The 17,617-nt window shown below is 48.4% G+C and overlaps 6 protein-coding genes across 8 annotated transcripts; 3 read left to right on the forward strand and 3 right to left on the reverse strand.

Annotated features, from left to right (window-relative positions):
- Window positions 1-3,440: 3,440 nt before the first annotated feature.
- On the forward strand, window positions 3,441-5,584 carry SPPG_08711 (uncharacterized protein; the record flags this gene model as incomplete). Its single annotated transcript, XM_016756864.1, has 1 exon — window positions 3,441-5,584. The coding sequence occupies one exon, from the start codon at window positions 3,441-3,443 to the stop codon at window positions 5,265-5,267; it is 1,827 nt and encodes a 608-aa protein (XP_016603884.1). The 3' UTR covers window positions 5,268-5,584.
- On the reverse strand, window positions 5,349-7,170 carry SPPG_08712 (2-dehydropantoate 2-reductase). Its single transcript, XM_016756865.1, has 7 exons — window positions 6,989-7,170; window positions 6,634-6,903; window positions 6,350-6,581; window positions 6,241-6,278; window positions 6,129-6,170; window positions 5,867-6,067; window positions 5,349-5,790 (listed from the first exon to the last, which is right to left on the reverse strand). Exons 1-7 carry the CDS (start codon window positions 7,037-7,039, stop codon window positions 5,590-5,592), a joined length of 1,035 nt encoding a protein of 344 aa, XP_016603885.1. The 5' UTR covers window positions 7,040-7,170; the 3' UTR covers window positions 5,349-5,589.
- A 555-nt stretch (window positions 7,171-7,725) lies between these two features.
- Window positions 7,726-12,498, forward strand: SPPG_08713 (pyruvate carboxylase). Its single transcript, XM_016756866.1, has 12 exons — window positions 7,726-7,850; window positions 8,049-8,322; window positions 8,385-8,502; window positions 8,563-8,688; window positions 8,754-9,130; window positions 9,191-9,308; window positions 9,368-11,080; window positions 11,161-11,258; window positions 11,323-11,397; window positions 11,473-11,688; window positions 11,747-12,161; window positions 12,235-12,498. The coding sequence occupies exons 2-12, from the start codon at window positions 8,056-8,058 to the stop codon at window positions 12,345-12,347; spliced, it is 3,636 nt and encodes a 1,211-aa protein (XP_016603886.1). The 5' UTR covers window positions 7,726-7,850; window positions 8,049-8,055; the 3' UTR covers window positions 12,348-12,498.
- Window positions 12,499-12,808: 310 nt separating this feature from the next.
- SPPG_08714 lies at window positions 12,809-14,341 on the reverse strand (the record flags this gene model as incomplete). 3 transcript variants are annotated; one of them, XM_016756867.1, is made up of 6 exons in its annotated part: window positions 12,809-13,044; window positions 13,117-13,417; window positions 13,498-13,567; window positions 13,625-14,049; window positions 14,103-14,194; window positions 14,257-14,341. In XM_016756867.1, 5 exons carry the CDS (start codon window positions 14,339-14,341, stop codon window positions 13,169-13,171), a joined length of 921 nt encoding a protein of 306 aa, XP_016603887.1. In that variant the 3' UTR covers window positions 12,809-13,044; window positions 13,117-13,168. The 3 variants fall into 3 exon arrangements, with proteins under 3 accessions (XP_016603887.1, XP_016603888.1, XP_016603889.1); XM_016756868.1 differs by having other exon boundaries at window positions 12,809-13,063; XM_016756869.1 differs by having other exon boundaries at window positions 12,809-13,417.
- A 23-nt stretch (window positions 14,342-14,364) lies between these two features.
- Window positions 14,365-16,762, forward strand: SPPG_08715 (kynureninase). Its single transcript, XM_016756870.1, has 10 exons — window positions 14,365-14,480; window positions 14,574-14,723; window positions 14,792-14,906; window positions 14,995-15,083; window positions 15,142-15,275; window positions 15,361-15,582; window positions 15,643-15,729; window positions 15,806-15,845; window positions 15,906-15,951; window positions 16,018-16,762. The coding sequence occupies exons 1-10, from the start codon at window positions 14,447-14,449 to the stop codon at window positions 16,520-16,522; spliced, it is 1,422 nt and encodes a 473-aa protein (XP_016603890.1). The 5' UTR covers window positions 14,365-14,446; the 3' UTR covers window positions 16,523-16,762.
- On the reverse strand, window positions 16,480-17,586 carry SPPG_08716 (uncharacterized protein). The gene is made up of 2 exons (XM_016756871.1): window positions 17,377-17,586; window positions 16,480-17,297 (listed from the first exon to the last, which is right to left on the reverse strand). The coding sequence occupies exons 1-2, from the start codon at window positions 17,545-17,547 to the stop codon at window positions 16,632-16,634; spliced, it is 837 nt and encodes a 278-aa protein (XP_016603891.1). The 5' UTR covers window positions 17,548-17,586; the 3' UTR covers window positions 16,480-16,631.
- Between the last annotated feature and the right edge of the window lie 31 nt (window positions 17,587-17,617).

Below are 17,617 nucleotides of genomic sequence, written 5' to 3' on the forward strand. Positions count from 1 at the left end.
AGCCCCTTTTCCTTCAGCAACAGCATCATTTTGAACTTCCAGAGGTGGTAGTTCACACCATTGAACTTTTCCATCGTGAGTTTGGTGTCCAAGTCCATGTTTGACATGTCTGAGCTGATTTGGTGAGTGGATTTGTTGTTGGGGAAGAGGTGAAATCATTCTGGTATGGTAGGTGGTCCAAATATGAGGTTGGGAAGAAGATAGGTCCGTCAGGAAGATGGTGTGGCCATCAGAAAAGAGATTTGAAGCAGGAAAATATCAGTGACAGCTATCAGGGCTCATAACCTATTGAACTTAGCGCTTGGAACACTGATTTCCCGTGTAGAAATCACTTCTGAAAGGCCTAGTAATGCCTGTGGCCGCTAGTAAGACTTCTGGGTCCAGTAACTTGTGGGATAACACGCTTGTATTAATCCAGAGATGTTCAAAAGCCCCCTTTATATAACCCAGTACATTCTCCAGCCTCCCTCCGCCTTTGTTTACTGTTTACATGCTTCAGCCCACTTGTTTACATGCTCAGCCATGCTCAGCAGTGCTCAGCATCTTCAGCCATGCCTTGGCAAACATTACCTGAAGATCTAGATCATCACAAACCTTCCAGACCTTCTAAGAGTGCTTACATGATGATTTACCCCTTTAAATCATTCCCACACGCGTCTGTGGTCATTCTGATTACTCTAAGTCCAATTCCCCACGTTGTAACTTAGCCAAATCAGATGTGAACTGTCTAATGACATCCCAGCATGATCTCACATGATTTATAGATCATATAGCGTGGTTTAAGCCTGAATCTCAACATGAGGTAGGCAAATATTTGTGGGCCTCCCATATTTATAACCTTCTATAAGATATAAGATATATAAAATAAACAGCTTTTCTATAATATAACTAGAGTATAATATAGCTTAATCTACCTGGTCACCTGATAACACTAATATCTATAAGTAGCTCAAGTACAATACTATTATATGCACATTAGACAAGCCCAATTACCCTCCCTTTTTACAGTATTTGTTTCTAACAACAGAGAGAGGCAAGTTGCAGCAGGCAGACATACCCAAGAGGAACATTATAGCCTAACTCTAGCTTTCCTACTACTAGCTTTTTGTTAATCAAAACCTGGCCACATGAAGTCTGGACTAATTTCTCATGTGTTCACCACCAAAATCCACCTCACCTCTCACCCCCACAGGAATGTGGTGAAGAAAGAATTTTGGCTTCTGTTACACTATGGTGGAGTCCCATGTGGGTGTTGGTGGTTTCTCAAATTTACCATGAGACCATTGGTTTTTGAAATGCAATTAATTGGTGTGAGTAAGTATGATCTTTCTCTTGACAAATCTGCCATTATCCAGCATAGCTGCATGCACAAGCCACTCAGCTCATGTCTGCTGCCATTATGGAGAGAGGACATCAATGGTGATAGCTTTGTAGAAAGTGTAAATCTATTATGTGAAATGGAGCTTTGAAAACTGCGCTGTAAATCTATTCTAGAAAATGAAGGGTACCACTCTTTTCCAGCCTTTCGGTAGTTTATCTCCAAACCGGTGCTTATACCATTTCCATTGCTGGTCAGCAGCTACTCCCAAGTCTACGACTACCCAAACTATATTTAGGATGCACGTCAAATTACGCCATCTTGTCAGTGCACCGAAGCTGATATAGATGATCACTTCGAAAAGGTAATGAGGACAGGCAACATAATTAAACCATTCTCCACGCGGCAGGTTGTAGGAAGGTATTGATGAGACAGCGCCGGGCGATGGCGTCGCTGGACGTAGTGTTGCAAGATGAACATGTACTTTGTACTGCTGGACTGACGCCCAGACGAATAGTAGTAAAGCAAGTATGTGATGCATACATAAGTTTGCGGTAATGTGCAAGAGAATGCTTTGAGATTCTTGTACAGGGTTTTCAAGGATTAACCAAGAGTTGCGTTTTGGGATAAGCCATGATTGGTACTCACCCATACGACCCCAATCTTCAACAGCACTCCAGCCCTCAATACCAACCGCGATTGGTGTCACGAGGTAGTAAAGCAGTCCCACTACGTAGTGTGCTGCATGCATTCTCGCGCTGCTAGGTTTTGCAATAAAAGAGCACTCGTATAGTCGTCTGATCATTTGAATAATCATCATGAAGGAAGCGATAAAGACCTCTAATGGAGCTACATATGTGGAGTCCATTATGAATTCCAGGTGCGACTTTGGCAGGGACACAAAGAAAGACGCCAAAGAGCCCCGACAGTGTCCCGACGCCGTTGAAACCGGGCAATCATGACTAGCCAACAGTGCGATCTCCCAGAGACCCCACAGTGACCAAGCTAATCCTAACGTGTAGAAATGGCTGAAAAAAGATTTTGGGACCGAGAGTGAGTCTCTTAGAAAGACGAGAGCCCAATTGTCATTATCACGGGCTTTTTGAGAAAGAGTGGCCGCTTGCGGCACGCTGTCGTGGGTATTGGGGTCGCGAACAAGCGACTTTCCATAAGGTAAAAGAGCCAGTCGCAGGAAGGGAATCGTGCAACACAACAGAACGGATACCGATGCAAGAATATAGAATGCCCGGCAGAAGATTATCGCGAGAGTATAGTCTGCGTTGTCATCGCTGCGGGTCACGATCGCGGTGGGCATTTGCGCCAGATCGTGAGGCCATGACGGCCAGCGGAAACAGAGTCAAGTGCACGTGACCGAAACTCTCAAGGAGTGTTAGGTAATTACCTGCGCCACATCGGGGATGGTCTTATTCATCCATCCTCACAAATCTGGGAGCATCTCGAGGCTCAATCACATATTTTAAGGAACTAGGTTTCTTTGGAACCACGAGCATCAAGATCGCGGGCACGTTGATGCATGGTTAGACTGACCAGATATCCCCTCGTCATGGAACTTCCAGAACCTGGTCAGCGCTATGATCTCTGCTGAGGGTCTTTGTTTATACTTTTGCGCTTCTCGGAGAATAAAAAATCCAGGCCAGCAGCGAATGCATTGTTAATGTAGGATACACAAACCCGTGGCGATTCGTCGTGCTGTCCCTTGTGACATGCATTCGCCGAGGCATCTGATCCTTACCCATTTCATGCAACTGCCGGTCCGTTGCAGCACGGGGATTTTCAATCCATTTTTCCATCAGTCCTAGCAGCTGCTTCATTGAGCTCTGTACTTCCACTTTGCGACCTATCTGAGCTGCCTTTAACTGTTTAAATCGCAGCAGCACCAGAGGTCTTCAGTCCGACCAGCCCCCACGGCCCTTGTCCGCCAAAATATGAAAACACCTGCTACTCACATACAGTCAGCAGTTGTAATGCCACATGCTACAGCAACCGAAGCAGCAAAAGCACAGACGAGGCTGACGCCTCTGGCACCAAAACTGGAAATTCACGACGTGAGTATCTGTAATGATGTCCGTCAATGTTACAATTCCGCCAGCTTATTCCAGGCATGTTAAAGGCATACCAGCCGCGGACGGCAGTGGTCCCAGGGATGTCCGTTATGGACGCCTACGCTCAAGTTGCCCAAATGCAGATGGCAGCAGCCGCTGCTGCTTTGGCCGGCGCACCCAACGTTCAATCTGCACCCCATATGGCCCGAAAACGAACCAGCAGCGATGGGAACGCCACGGCAATGCAGATGCCATATGGAGCATCTCCGTATTTGTGGACAACTCAAATGTATGATCCGATGACTACAGCAATCGCTGCAGACCCCGGCGCTGTTGCGGCCCATTTCCAGGCCCAACAGGCTGCGGCGGCCGCACAGTACATGTATGCACCGATGATAATGCCGGGGATGAACATACCACATGGAGCGATCTCTGAACAGCATGTGAACGGAGAGCATTCGTATCTTCATCATGGCGAAGCCCCGCTTTCTCCGCATAAAAAGGCCAAAACGGGAGGCAAAGCATTTTCTAAGGACGCAAACAATGCAAACGGATCCGGTCAAAATGGCCGAGGCAAATATTCTCTGCGGCAAAGACTGAAGTTAAGGGTTCAGCAACGAGAAGAATTAGAAGGTCTTTTGAAACAAGGAGGCAGAAGCAGGTCTCCTAAGAACAGTCCCATGTCGGCAGATGGCAGGCATCCTCATGGAGGCCACAATGATTTGTCACTCACTCCCGAAAACCGTGCGGCTCTTCGCACCAACATCCAGAAACGGCTAAAGCTTCGTATGCTTGTGAAAGGCACCTTGTCCCCGGAAGAAGCGAATCTTTCACCAGAAGACATACAAGAGATTAGTTCACAAATACCCCTCCCAGGGTCTTTCGACCCAGTTGTCGCTGCTGCATCCGTTCAACAACATCAACAGCACCGGCAGCAGCAACAGCAACAGCAACAGCAGCAACAACAGCATCAACTCGCTCAGCTGCAGATGTTGCAACAATCTGCCATGTATGCGCAGGGCATGATGCCCTACACGGTCCCATACGGTTATCAAGTTGTCTATCCTTATAGCGGAATGCCAATGCCACTCCCGGCAATGCAAAATCAGATGAGTGAAGGTCAAGTACCTATGGGTCATATGCAAATCTATGCCCACCATCAAGAACAACATCATTCGATACAGAATGACCAGCCTAATTCACACGAAAACTCCAGCTCAGCGCCGACTCATTCCCAAGAGGCGTCCCCAGATCACCCTCACTCTCTAAGTCAAGATGTCACCATGACTGACGCCCCGCAAGACCACGATCAGGATACCACAGTTGTCCCAGCATATTACCCAACTGCCGATCGTCGGTTCTCGTGGACGCTGCCGTTTCCGGGTGATACTCGACGGTTCTCATTTTCTCTGCTTTCCAACCAACTTTTCCCTTTCCCTTCTCACGGTTTTGTCATCTCTCCTTCCAATTTTGAAGAAGAAAAGCAGGAGGGTGAGCGAGCACCCGCTGGCCGAGGCGAACAAGAAAACGACCAACGAATATCCGACTCGGCGGACGCTGGTACACCACTCAATATGCCAACGCTTACCCTACCCGCAAACGCTGCATCACCTACCATTTCACCCACCTCTCCACCACCCTCTTCGTCACCCGTTCACTCTCCGACCAATGTCGACAGCAATAACAATGCTGGCCACCAGAAACCGAATTCACCAAAACCAAATGACACAGATTTTTCAAAGTCCAAGGGTACAAGCCCTCAGGCGGCAGAACCTCTTGTTTCACCGGCGCCGGCAGGTCCGTTCGTCGGTGCTCCAGCGTGGTGGGGCTGGCAGTCGTTCACCTTACCAGCAGATGCCTTGTTGCCGAATGGACCACCAGAGTGAGGATTTTGTAGGTCGGCCATTAAGCGATGATGATAATCGAGAAAATTCTGAGTGCGGGAAATGCAATAAACTCTTTATCTTGTTAAGTAGTGTACGGCCTGCTGCAGGTCCTTTTCTGATGTTTGTTGTTGGGAAGAGCTTAGTTGTAATCAATGTTCATGTTATTCCTCATATGTGCGGGTTCTGAGGAGGTTTTTTGGCTCCATTTCTAATATGTAGCATTATTCTACCGGGGAAAAATTACAGAATATACGCATGAGGTAATTAAGATAAACATATAAATAGGAGATCTACAGTAATATTGATCTTGAAATCGCCTCGGTCATGTCTGTTCAGCCATCGCCAACAACTCGTCTCCGGAGAACGATGGTGGTCTCTCCGGCCTCTCAGCCTCAATCTTCCTAATCATTTTGTCTATAGCACTGTTCATGGGGGTGCTGACGCCATGCTCTTCCGCAAGTTTCAGAATCTCGCCATTAAGGTAGGCAATCTCCGTCGGACGTTTCAATAAGAGGTCGTCGTACTTTTTGTTTACCAGAGGCGGTCATTAGTGCTTATTACTATGAATGAATCACATATTGCACGCCGCCGTCACATACCATTGAGGACATTGCCCGCTCATCAATTCCTAATACTGCGGAGGCAATTTGGAAGAAGATCCAATCCGGAAGTCGTAGAATATATGGTACAACCCACATGGGGAACGTGAAGAAGGATAATGGCTTTATGTTGGCCACACGATAGCACGCCAATGCTTCATCAATACACCGCGCAAGAACGAGACGGTGCGATCGATCCGACTGGGAAAGTGGGGGAGTGAATTAGAGTACCGCACCTCCGGACCTGATGCAGGGAACTTACCAGTTGCGTTCGCAGAGGAACACCACTCAGCGCATTTGTAGCCTGAACCATTACGCACATTAGTCTTTTCATAGGGCTACGATATTGCTTTGCTCAGGCTCAGGGTACCCACATTCATTAGGTTTAACAGTAATTTGCCATACAGGATGCCTGCATCGTGCAACAATATTGTAAGTCGGTCGTATAGTACTTTCCCCAATGTCATTTTCACCTCCAGGTACCTTTGATGTCTGTCGTGAGTTGTGTCGGCATACCAGCCTCAATAAACACTTGAGCAAGCGTCGACGCCTCCTCTCCATCCTCCAGGTGAATTGGTCCAATCGATGCTTGATGAAAGTGTCCCCCAGGAAGATGGACAATATTCGTGGGAAACATGCCAGTAATAACCATTGTATTTGGCATATGCTTGCGAATCACTTCCGCATTTTGAATACCATTTTGAAGTGTTACAACCTGCAGTAGGGTTACAAAAAGAGTCTGAAGATGACAAAGTTGGTGACCATACCACAACTTTTCCGTCCAAATGCTTAAAGCTCTGCACGGCTTCCTCTGTTGCATGGGCCTTGACCGTCAAGAATAAAAAGTCTATCACCACCTCTTCCTCAGACTGCACCAGTTCGGATATGTCAGTCAGAAATTGAACTTCGTCCGCTTGAATGCTAAATGTGTGATTGTAAAAGTCGGAAACGGTTAAAGCACCGGCGTCTTCCAGTTCTTTCCGGAGCCAGGTTCTGCCGACCCAGCAAACCTGACAGCCAGCGAGGTGCAAAAACGCCTACATGTACAGAAAGTGTTACAACCGCGCTCCACCAATGTGATGCAACTGCCTACCGGCAGCAATGCAACAGCAAGAGACATACCCCCACGTAGAGCCCAACATTCCCTGCTCCAACAATTGCAATACGAGCCATGCGATGTCAACTTGTGGTAGAGAAGCGTGATGGAAATGCTCTAGTCAAAAACTGTCAAAAGTCGCTCTTGCGATGGAGGCACGTGTTTTTGGCACGTGAAAAGTTTTCGTGAGTGGCCGCACTGCCGTTCCCTTCTAATAGCTTATCTAATCATGTCTGTGAGGGATGCACCGCCCGACTGGTCGACCATACCCCATCGTAGCAAATAGATATGCAATGATAATGCCGTTCATCGTTATAATTCTATCCGTCATGGCAATTCATCGTCCTTTTGAGTAGTAAATACTCCATCATTTTTGTTATATTTTATATTGATGATCATGTTGTAGATATGGAAGATCGGAATGTCTCCCGGCTTTGCCAGTTGGATCTTGAGCATATAAAAGGAATACATGGCACACCCATAGCAGAATGGGTCAACGGATACTGGCAGGTTTCGCCATGAACGAGGGATCTACGCTTGTTTATTCGTTGACTCTGCTTTTCTACGGCGGGGTCTTTCTCAGCTGACCACGGCTTAAATCATGGTTCCACGGAGCCTTGTGATGATGTCATGCTTCCGAAAATACCCGAAGCCTCGCATGACACGTGCCACTGATCATCAAGCGCTTAGTCGGCTTAGGTCAGGGGGAGGTTTAGCCGGGAGCTCGGCCATTGCCCCATACCGCTCCGTCCTGCCGTGTCCTTCTTCACCTCTCGCCTACCCCCATCGTCGCTCCCTACGTTCCGCATCTTGCTTTCAGTCTTTCATATCCGTAACGAGTTTGTTGAACTTTACCTTTTGCTGCCCGCGTATTCTGTTCATCTAAAGGTATGTAGCGCCGACCATGCATGTAGCTTGCAAGCGACGCAGTTGAGTTGGGGCGACTTTATGCTGGCAGACGAACGTCTTGCTGGCTAGAATCGCCTCTGTCGACCCGGCATTCTCTGTTGCAAATGTGCAAAGAGCTAGAAAGCATCCCCATTTGACGTGATCTCATCTTGTATTTTCCTGTTTGACACGGCACAGAACCTCGATGCCTCCTTCTACAGAGTCCTTTGTGCTTGGAACAAGAAGGCCGTCTCTCGACGTTCTTGTCCAGTCGTCCGACTATAGTCAATCTATGACAAACATTTTCGGCGGACCCGGCCTCGAGGCCATTACGCCTGGTCAACCCGGCCCTCTGTTGGTCGCTAATCGTGGCGAGATTTCGATTCGTGTTATTCGTGCCGCACATGAACTTGGTCTCAAAGCCATTTCGGTATACTCCCATGAAGATCGCCTGAGCATGCATCGCTACAAGGTAATTGGACCGGATCATCTGACCTTATCATGGAAATGATAAACCAACGATGCTTCGACTAGGCTGATGAATCGTACCAAATCGGAGAACCTGGCCAGTACACCCCGGTTGGTGCTTACTTGGCAATGGACGAAATTGTCAAAATTGCAAAAGAGAGGCGAGTTATGGTCATTCACCCTGGTAAGGAGTCACGTGTCAAGTCCATGAGTTGGCGACATCTGCCTAAATGTCATATGGCAGGTTATGGGTTTCTATCTGAGAACGCAGAGTTTGCAGAGAAAGTGGAAAGAGCGGGAATAGCGTTCGTGGGGCCAACACCTGAAGTCATCCAGGCCTGCGGAGACAAGACAAAGGCACGCGAATTAGGTATACTGTACTCTTTTAACATGATGTTCGCGTCCTGTCAACTTACCGGTTGCATCTCGTGGTAGCCATAAAGGCTGGTGTACCAGTGGTCCCTGGTTCGGACGGCCCAGTTGAGAATTTGGCACAGGCTGAGGCCTTCATCAAGGAATATGGGTTCCCTGTGATTATCAAGGCTGCAATGGGTGGCGGTGGGCGAGGCATGCGAGTGGTGCGGGACGCCACCTCTTTTCCCTCGCTCTTTGAACGTGCAAAGTCCGAAGCGCTGGCTGCGTTCGGAGACGGGACCGTTTTCTTGGAACGGTTCGTAGAAAGACCACGCCACATTGAGGTGCAGCTACTCGCGGACGGACGGGGCAATGTCATCCACTTGTATGAGAGAGATTGCTCAGTTCAGCGTCGCCATCAGAAAGTTGTGGAAATGGGACCAGCGCTCAACTTACCGGTGAGTGAGCACGTGGGTTAAACTCCAGAGGGCAACAATGTGTTGACAGATCGCATGTAGGACAAAGTCCGCCAAGCAATCTTGGATGATGCGGTAAAGCTTGCGCATGCGGTAAAGTACCGCAACGCAGGTACAGCCGAATTTCTTGTGGATAAGGAGAATCGTCATTACTTTATTGGTACGCTGGAGCCATCTCTGGTTGTACTGGTTAGTGAAACTTACCATTTGCCATTGTAGAGATCAACCCTCGTATTCAGGTGGAGCACACTGTGACGGAAGAGATCACTGGCATTGATCTTGTCGCCGCTCAGATACGAATTGCATTGGGAGAAAGTCTGGCTGATCTCGGATTGACCCAAGAGTCTATTCAAACCCGAGGATTTGCCATTCAGTGTCGTGTAACCACTGAGGATCCAGCACGTAACTTTCAACCCGACACAGGGCGAATTGAAGTTTACCGCTCCTCTTCCGGCAACGGTGTACGTTTGGACGGAGGACCAGGGTATTCTGGTGCTGTCATCACCCCACACTACGATTCCTTACTCGTCAAATGTACATGTACCGGACGGGATTTTGATGCCGCGAGAAGGAAGACCTTGCGAGCATTGGTGGAGTTTCGAGTGCGCGGCCTGAAAACAAACATTCCCTTTTTGATCAATCTTTTGACGCATCATACGTTTGCCACCGGCGGAAGGATCTGGACCACGTTTATCGACGATACTCCAGAACTCCTCCAGGGCAGTCTTTCAAAGAATCGTGGCCAAAAACTATTGCGTTATTTGGGAGACCTTGTAGTCAATGGCAGCAGGGTAAAAGGTCAGGTGGGATACCCCAAATTGGAAGCGCCTGTGTCAGTTCCCAGTCTTCCGAATGTTCCTCGCGAGGTTACGGCAAAGCCTTTCGAGAAAGGATGGCGCAACATCCTTCTCGAGCAGGGTCCAGAGGGCTTCTGTAAAGCCATTCGCGCACATCGAGGAGCTCTGCTGATGGACACAACGTGGCGAGACGCCCACCAGAGTTTGCTAGCGACCCGAGTGCGAACAATCGATATGGCACGCATTGCGACGACTACATCACACGCTTTGCAGAATGCATTCGCATTGGAATGCTGGGGGGGTGCAACTTTCGATGTTGCAATGCGCTTCCTATGGGAGGACCCGTGGGACCGTTTAATGACACTTCGGTCTCTGGTTCCTAACATCCCTTTCAGCATGCTCCTGCGTGGAGCCAATGCCGTTGGTTACACGTCGTACCCAGATAATGTGATATACGAATTTTGTAAAAAGGCTCGGGCACATGGCGTTGACATCTTCCGGGTCTTTGATTCGTTGAATTATGAGGAAAACCTGAAGCTCGGTATCGATGCAGTCGTAAAAGCCGGGGGAGTCGCCGAAGGAGCGATTAGCTACACTGGTGACGTCTCGGATCCTTCCCGGAAGAAGTATAATTTGGAGTACTACGTCGATTTGACTGACCGCTTGGTCAAGGATGGAATTCACATTTTAGGGATCAAGGACATGGCTGGCCTATTGAAGCCACGAGCCGCAAAGCTGCTCATTGGTGCTATTCGTGAACGGCACCCTGATCTGGTTATTCACGTCCACACGCACGACACGGCCGGAACCGGTGTCGCCTCCATGCTCGCTGCGTTTGAAGCTGGCGCTGATATTGTGGACGTCGCCCTCGACAGTATGTCTGGCCTCACGTCGCAGCCGTCCATGGGCGCCATTATCGGGGCTCTGCAAGGCACAGATTTCGACACCGGTATCACCCTTGAGAACGCTCAAGCTCTCAACAGTTATTGGGAGCAAATCCGTCTCCTGTATTCCTGCTTTGACCCCGGTCTCAAGAGTGGTGACTCGGGCGTGTATATTCATGAGATGCCTGGCGGGCAATACACCAACTTGCTATTCCAAAGTCAGCAATTGGGGCTCGGCGAATCTTGGAACGGTGAGTGGCAAGTGATGGTACATTCTGTCTCCGTTATTATTGAGCTCATCATATCGCTGTCCCTGGTCGTGACGATGCAGAGATCAAGAAGGCGTATGCTGCCGCCAATCGACTGTGCGGCGATATTGTTAAAGTTACTCCATCATCTAAAGTAGTTGGAGATCTTGCCCAGTTCATGGTACGCAAGGCCACGCTTCAACTCGCAAAGGCTCAGTCATTTTGATGGCTCTCTATCCATATAGGTTTCTCAAAAGCTTACCGAAGTGGATGTCATTGAGCGAGCAGAGACGCTGTCTTTCCCACAATCCGTTCTGGAGGTAGAATCATTTCTTGGTTTAGCCTTAGAAGTAGGCTAGTTGGCTTGCCGCTCACGTTTACTTTGCCCTTGATAGTACTATCAAGGATACTTAGGAATTCCCCCTGGCGGTTTCCCAGAACCTTTGAGAAGTCGTATATTGGAAGCCAAGCGACTTGCAAAGATTGAAGGTCGACCAGGAGCGACTATGTCCCCCCTCGATTTTGCAGAGTTGAAACGTGACCTTGAAGAACGCTGGGGTGAAGGTGCGGTTAGAGATGAAGATGTTATCAGCTCTGCGTTGTACCCCAAGGTATAGGATGTCGTGCTCATCTCCTACGGACTGGCAGCTAAAGGCAATATTTGTGTAGGTCTTTGATGAATTCCGGACCGTTCGGGACCAATACGGCGATCTTTCCACTCTTCCAACCCAGTTCTTCTTACGGCCATTGAAGGTCGGGGAGGAATTTACTTTCAACATGGAACAAGGGAAGACTCTGTACATCAAATTGATGGCAATCGGACCGTTAAATGAAGCGACTGGGAAGCGGGACATTTTCTTCTTACTCAATGGTGAAGCACGTGTGGTAGCTGTGACAGACGATGAAGCACAAGGGAAGAACAATAGTGCTGCCGGTGTGAATGGCAAAGCTATACGCCCCAAAGCGAATCCCAAAGATAAGGGTGAGATTAGCGCCCCAATGAGTGGAGTTGTGGTAGAGGTACGAGTGAAGACGGGGGCGGAAGTGAAACTAGGTGATCCAGTGGTGGTCATGAGTGCCATGAGTAAGTGCAAAAAGCAACGCTCTCCTGATCCAATTTCGTTGTATCTTCTCACCCCCATTTGCCAATGTAACAGAAATGGAAACGGTCGTTACTGCCACGCAGGCTGGTGTGGTCACCGAGGTCTTGGTCAACCAGAATGACTCTCTGAATGCGGGTGATCTTGTTGCCAGAATTGAAAAGAAATAACATGGTCTATAGTCTGAAGCAGCTAGGCGACTCTAGTTTAGTATAGATCTTGGGATACTGCCAAGATATCGGACGTTTGCATTTACGGCGTACACTTTCTGTTTAACATTTTTTTGATCTGATTACAATTTATTCTACCTCCTACCCCGTAAACTCAAGTGTAGCCCTCGTAAACAGTGCGAAGCAACGCAATCACATCCCATGTCTAGATGTGGCAGCATCTCTCGTACTGTACTCAGCATCTGGTGTAGTATAGTAGGATCACCTCATGGCGCCTGGAACCTCCTGTATGGCAGTCAAGGCGCGTCTGTCAAGAGGCAACAGTTGACATCGTACACGTGCTACAGTAGGTTTTCCCGTGATACTTACCCTGTGGCCCTCTGTCGATGGACCGCTGATTTAAGGAACGCAGACTCCAAATTTAACAGCAACCACAAAATGCGCTGGACTGTATCATCAGGCTCAACCTGTATTAGATCTCCGGCTGACAATACTCCCGTCCCTACAGAGCTACAAAGCTAAGTACCTACTTCGCTCCCAGTCACATTGTCCCCACTGTTCCATCAATCTACTGATATCTTTCACTATGGATTCCGCTCAGTCAGATTGTCTGAACGTACTTTTTAAGAATTATTCCGCGTACAATCTGTTCAAATGCCAATCCAACATGGAAGAAGGGGATAGGGGGCAAGCCGGACTATGATGCCCTATTTAGTCTTCGGGTATAGCTGATCAGCCGGGTTGTGAATTTGTCTCATGCACTACGTACTCTGTCAGTATCTGCATATCACGGCGTGTCCGTCTTCTCATTCCAGGAATGATCAAAGTGCCGGATCATATGGTAAATATCCGCGACAATTGGACGATCCACAGAGACATTCTATTCTCCCGTCGTGGGCATTTTCTATCACTCCATCGCCGCTCTCTGCCCAATTCAGGGAGGCGGATCCGCCATAATCGAAGGTGAGTTCTTCGCCCGGCTGGATGTCCCGTAATACGAAGAGCGCTGCAGAAGGTACTATGGAATCTATGCGCGCGATGTGCATGCCTAGATTGGGACTGCAGGAGTGCTGTGAGAAAAGTTACATCAGCAATTAATGGGATATATCGTAACGCAAGGTAGAGTAGCTCCAGTTTGCGACCAACATACCGATATGAAACGGGCGACGTTACCAAACCTTAACGGATCAATATTTGTGCGATATACTTGCCCATCTGGCCTTAGTCCTTATACTGAGCAACGTGTCATGATTCTCTTTAGATCTAGTCGGTCTCACCCGTATTCTCGTAGACATAGGATGTAATTTGACGATCCAGTCTTCTTCATTTCAATCCACCTTCTCTCTGCCTCTTTCGTTCCTATAACCTCTCCAGCATACTCTGTAACAAATGCTCCAGCTAGTATGACACTCAACGCACGCACCCCCCATCCCTTATTCGAATCGTGCTTGAAAACACACAATGGTGCTTTTAACCCGTGTTGCACGACCCTGTTGGAACAGGTCCGTGGGCATGTGCAGTTTGAATTACACTCGTAAATAGGTGGGGTTTCCAGCTTCAGAAAGCCCATCTGCGTGTAGGCGGGCGCGTGAGTGGTTGTGCAGGCGCATGCACTCGGCATGTCCAGGCAGCTATGCTGGCAAGTGCAGCCATCATAAAACGGCTCAGCTGCTTGTGGTGGAATAAGGTTACGGGTTATGTACTAAAAAGGGGGTAAGCTAAGCGTCAAAGATGTAGTTGCAGTAAATTGTATACCTGGAAAGCACGGAACGGTGGGGAAGGTGACGCATTTGACTGAATACCATCTGCATCGTGCCATTCGGCTCGCACGGGTACATTTTCTTTTCCTGATTGCTCAGGGGGTTTAGCTGTGTAGGGGTAGACCGAACTTTCGACACTCAAGGCATACCCCCGCTAAGGTCTTGAATCACAACCAACGACATGCCAGTAGAAGCATCCAGTTCAATTTGAGAGTGATCACAACTCTTGGGCATTACGTAATCGAGATCACGTATCATTACTCCTGATCGCCACTTGTCAGCGACCACCTCAAATAGGATTGGCATAAATTATACTTCCGATCAGACGAGATTGTCAACATGTATCCCAAGCAGATGAGTCTCCACCTTACTGGTGAGTGAACCTGGAAAGATTGCAACCGTCTTACTTGGGTGACTTGGAATGACAGCTCATCGTCCTGACCGATCTGTACCATACTGTCACCAGGGAGAAAGTACTACGAAGTTCTCAGCCGAGAACTCGAGGTCCCTCTTGACAGCAGCGAATTTGCGGCTATTATGGATGGTCGGGACCCTTTGAAACATTTTAGGGCAAAGTTTGCGATTCCCAAGCAAAAAGACGTCCTGGGACATGAAGGTCTGGTCATGTCGCAACCATGTTGAGCAAGGCCCTGCACTTATCACAGTTCGTTTTACTAAGTGTAGTTAACACTACGGATTGTGAGGAAAGCGCCATTTACTTTTGTGGAAACTCCTTGGGTCTGCAGCCCCTCGGTACACGCAAGCTGGTCGAAGAAGAACTGGACGTTTGGGCGCGATCGTAAGTCATGAAACGAATTCATCAGCACTTCAACATCTTTGAGAGCACAAGTTAAATGGGCTTGTGCCATTGGTCTGCTTTCTTCAAGGGGTGTAGTTGGTCACTTTAAACACTCGCACGATCGGCCATGGGTGTCCATTGACGATCATGTGATTGAAGAAACTGGACGCATCGTCGGTATGTGTTCTTGCGTCCTCTTACTGTCGCCGTGTCTTCCACCTAAGCCGTACCATAGGAGCTAAAAAGGAAGAAGTCGCAATCATGAACAGTCTTACAGTCAATCTTCATTTTTTAATGATGTCATTCTACCGACCGACGAATGATCGCTATAAGATCCTTATTGAAGAACACGCCTTTCCATCAGACTATGTAAGTTATCTCTTAGTGAGCTCCCATCGTTGCAAATCTCTGCGTGCAGTACACTTATCAGTTTGCGGAACCGTGGCATGTGTAGTACGCGGTCGAGTCGCAAGTGCGTTTCCACGGTTATGACCCAGCGGATGCCATCATTCAACTTGGTCCAAGGACTGGTGAACATACGATACAAACGGAGGATATTTTGGAGTGTATTGCGCGCAATGGCGATCAGATTGCTCTCGTTCTATTTAGTGGTGTACAGTACTACACAGGACAGTTCTTTGAATTGGAGAAAATAGCAGTGGCTGCAAGAGAAAAGGTGGGTAGCAACACCTTAACTTGAATCTCCTCCTGAACCGAATGAGCTAATGAAAATCAGGGGTGTGTGGTTGGTTATGATTTGGCCCATGCTGTTGGCAACGTCCCTTTGAGATTACACGACTGGGGCGTGGATTTTGCTTGCTGGGTTCGTAGCCATAGCATTCCGTTTCGTTGCATTTATATTTTGATTGCATTATCCCTCACCAGCAATGTTTTTCCAGTGCACTTACAAATATCTGAATGCTGGACCTGGTGGAATAGGTGCGAGATTACGTCGCATTGGGCCAACGTCTGCTGACACTGACCACTCGGCGATTTAAGGGGGTGCTTTCGTACATGAAAAGCACGCAGTATCAGATCTTCCGCGGTACGATAGCAAAATTGGGCGTTCACCCTGTGCTGCGCATTACTGAATTCAGAGTCTCCCACATAGATTGACAGGTTGGTGGGGTACTGACCCCACAAAAAAGTTCCTAATGGACAATGTCTTTCGACCCATTCAAGGCGCAAACGTGTACCGTGTATCTAATCCGAATGTCCTCGCGACTGTCAGCCTCCTTGGTTCCTTAGAAGTATTTTCACGGACATCGATGGAAGACCTTCGAGCCAAATCCGTTCTGTTAACTGGATATCTTGAAGCGCTGCTAGAAGGCATTCCCGGGTTCACGATTCTCACGCCAGGCGATCCTGCACAACGAGGGTGCCAATTGAGTCTATTGTTCCGCCCAGGCCTGATGCTAAAAGTCTTGGAGGAACTAGAGAACAAGGGAGTGGTGGTAGACGAACGCAAACCTGATGTTATCCGGGTTGCACCGACCCCGCTGTACAATACTTTCACGGAAGTGCATCGATTTGTCGAGATACTGCGGATAGCACTAGAAAAATGCCAAGAAACAACCGCAGGCTGTGTAGAAACTTCCAGCTCATCGACATCATAGCATTTGCAGAGAAATAAACACGTTTATTCTCTAATGCTGCCCTCCTTCCTCGTCGAGTGTAGATCAGTAGACAACCTTTGGCTACCTTGAGAGGTTCGCAAAGCCTGATCTATTCTACTGCTGATCCCTTCGCTAGCTGCGATTCGTTTATAAAGTTGATGACGATGTCAAAAAATGCCTTCTCTCTAAGCATTTCAAAATGCTTTCCTCTAACTTCCGTATTCAAGAGTACCCTTGCACCCATAGTTTCTAAATGCTTGAAATATCTCTCTGAATGTGCGACTTCAATCAGCTCATCCTCGGGGCTATGTACTACCAGATAAGGCGGTAATTTCCTGTCCTCCAGAGCATAGTACTGAGGAGATGCTCGTCTCCATGTATCTGTATCCTCGGCGAAAGCCATCTGAATGAAATCCACATATGTCGGCCACACTTCCACGAGTTTTGGGATATCATATATTCCTTCGACACCAACTACGCCTTTGACAGCCTCCCACAAGCTGATACCACCCAAATTTTCCAACCAGGACGGATCCAGGGTCAGCAGCCCGGTGATTTGACCACCTGCTGAGTGACCGATCAGATATATGGATGACGGTCGATAGCCAAGGTAAGCAGCGCTCTGGGTATATAACCAGTGTATCGCATCTGCGCAATCCTGTACATGTGTTGGATGCCGTACGGAAGTGGGCGTTTTTGTTGAAAGACGATACGACAAGACCGCCGTAGGGAAATCGCGGGAAGCAAAATATTCTCCGAGAAACTCGTACTCAGACTAGGGAGAGAAGGTGGTATGAGCAACGAGGAGCACAGCTTTGCGTTACCAACGACAATCGTCTGTCGGGTTCCCTGACCTTGTCTCCGGTGCGCCATGCGCCTCCGTGAATGTAGACGATGATAGGCGATTCTTCCTGACATGGCTCTTCTCTCACTGGCACAAATAGGTCTAGTTTCTGCTTCGGGTCATCGCTGTCAGTGTACGGAAGGTTTCTAAAGGACTTGACAGTCGTATGCATGTCAGGCATTGGCGGCGATCAGAATGGGCTTGGGGAAGCGCGGTTTCTCCATGATCGACTTGAACCCTGCACACGCTTG

This window comes from Spizellomyces punctatus (genome assembly GCF_000182565.1).
Source record: "Spizellomyces punctatus DAOM BR117 chromosome Unknown supercont1.25, whole genome shotgun sequence".
Classification (NCBI taxonomy): domain Eukaryota; kingdom Fungi; phylum Chytridiomycota; class Chytridiomycetes; order Spizellomycetales; family Spizellomycetaceae; genus Spizellomyces; species Spizellomyces punctatus.

What these genes read in the sequence shown, in the direction of transcription:
- SPPG_08712 (XM_016756865.1), bottom strand. Translation starts at nt 7,039, where the DNA reads ATGGCTCGTATTGCAATTGTTGGAGCAGGGAATGTTGGGCTCTACGTG. An exon ending in ATTTGGACGGAAAAGTTGTG is followed by an intron (nt 6,582 to 6,633) that starts GTATGGTCACCA and finishes ACCCTACTGCAG; the next exon opens with GTTGTAACACTTCAAAATGG. An exon ending in TACTGTTAAACCTAATGAAT is followed by an intron (nt 6,171 to 6,240) that starts GTGGGTACCCTG and finishes GTAATGGTTCAG; the next exon opens with GCTACAAATGCGCTGAGTGG.
- SPPG_08713 (XM_016756866.1), top strand. Translation starts at nt 8,056, where the DNA reads ATGCCTCCTTCTACAGAGTCCTTTGTGCTTGGAACAAGAAGGCCGTCT. An exon ending in AGTTATGGTCATTCACCCTG is followed by an intron (nt 8,503 to 8,562) that starts GTAAGGAGTCAC and finishes GTCATATGGCAG; the next exon opens with GTTATGGGTTTCTATCTGAG. An exon ending in GGTGGTCATGAGTGCCATGA is followed by an intron (nt 12,162 to 12,234) that starts GTAAGTGCAAAA and finishes CCAATGTAACAG; the next exon opens with AAATGGAAACGGTCGTTACT.
- SPPG_08715 (XM_016756870.1), top strand. Translation starts at nt 14,447, where the DNA reads ATGTATCCCAAGCAGATGAGTCTCCACCTTACTG. An exon ending in GATGAGTCTCCACCTTACTG is followed by an intron (nt 14,481 to 14,573) that starts GTGAGTGAACCT and finishes TACTGTCACCAG; the next exon opens with GGAGAAAGTACTACGAAGTT. An exon ending in CTGGACGTTTGGGCGCGATC is followed by an intron (nt 14,907 to 14,994) that starts GTAAGTCATGAA and finishes GCTTTCTTCAAG; the next exon opens with GGGTGTAGTTGGTCACTTTA.
- SPPG_08716 (XM_016756871.1), bottom strand. Translation starts at nt 17,547, where the DNA reads ATGCCTGACATGCATACGACTGTCAAGTCCTTTAGAAACCTTCCGTAC. An exon ending in CATGGCGCACCGGAGACAAG is followed by an intron (nt 17,298 to 17,376) that starts GTCAGGGAACCC and finishes TTCTCTCCCTAG; the next exon opens with TCTGAGTACGAGTTTCTCGG.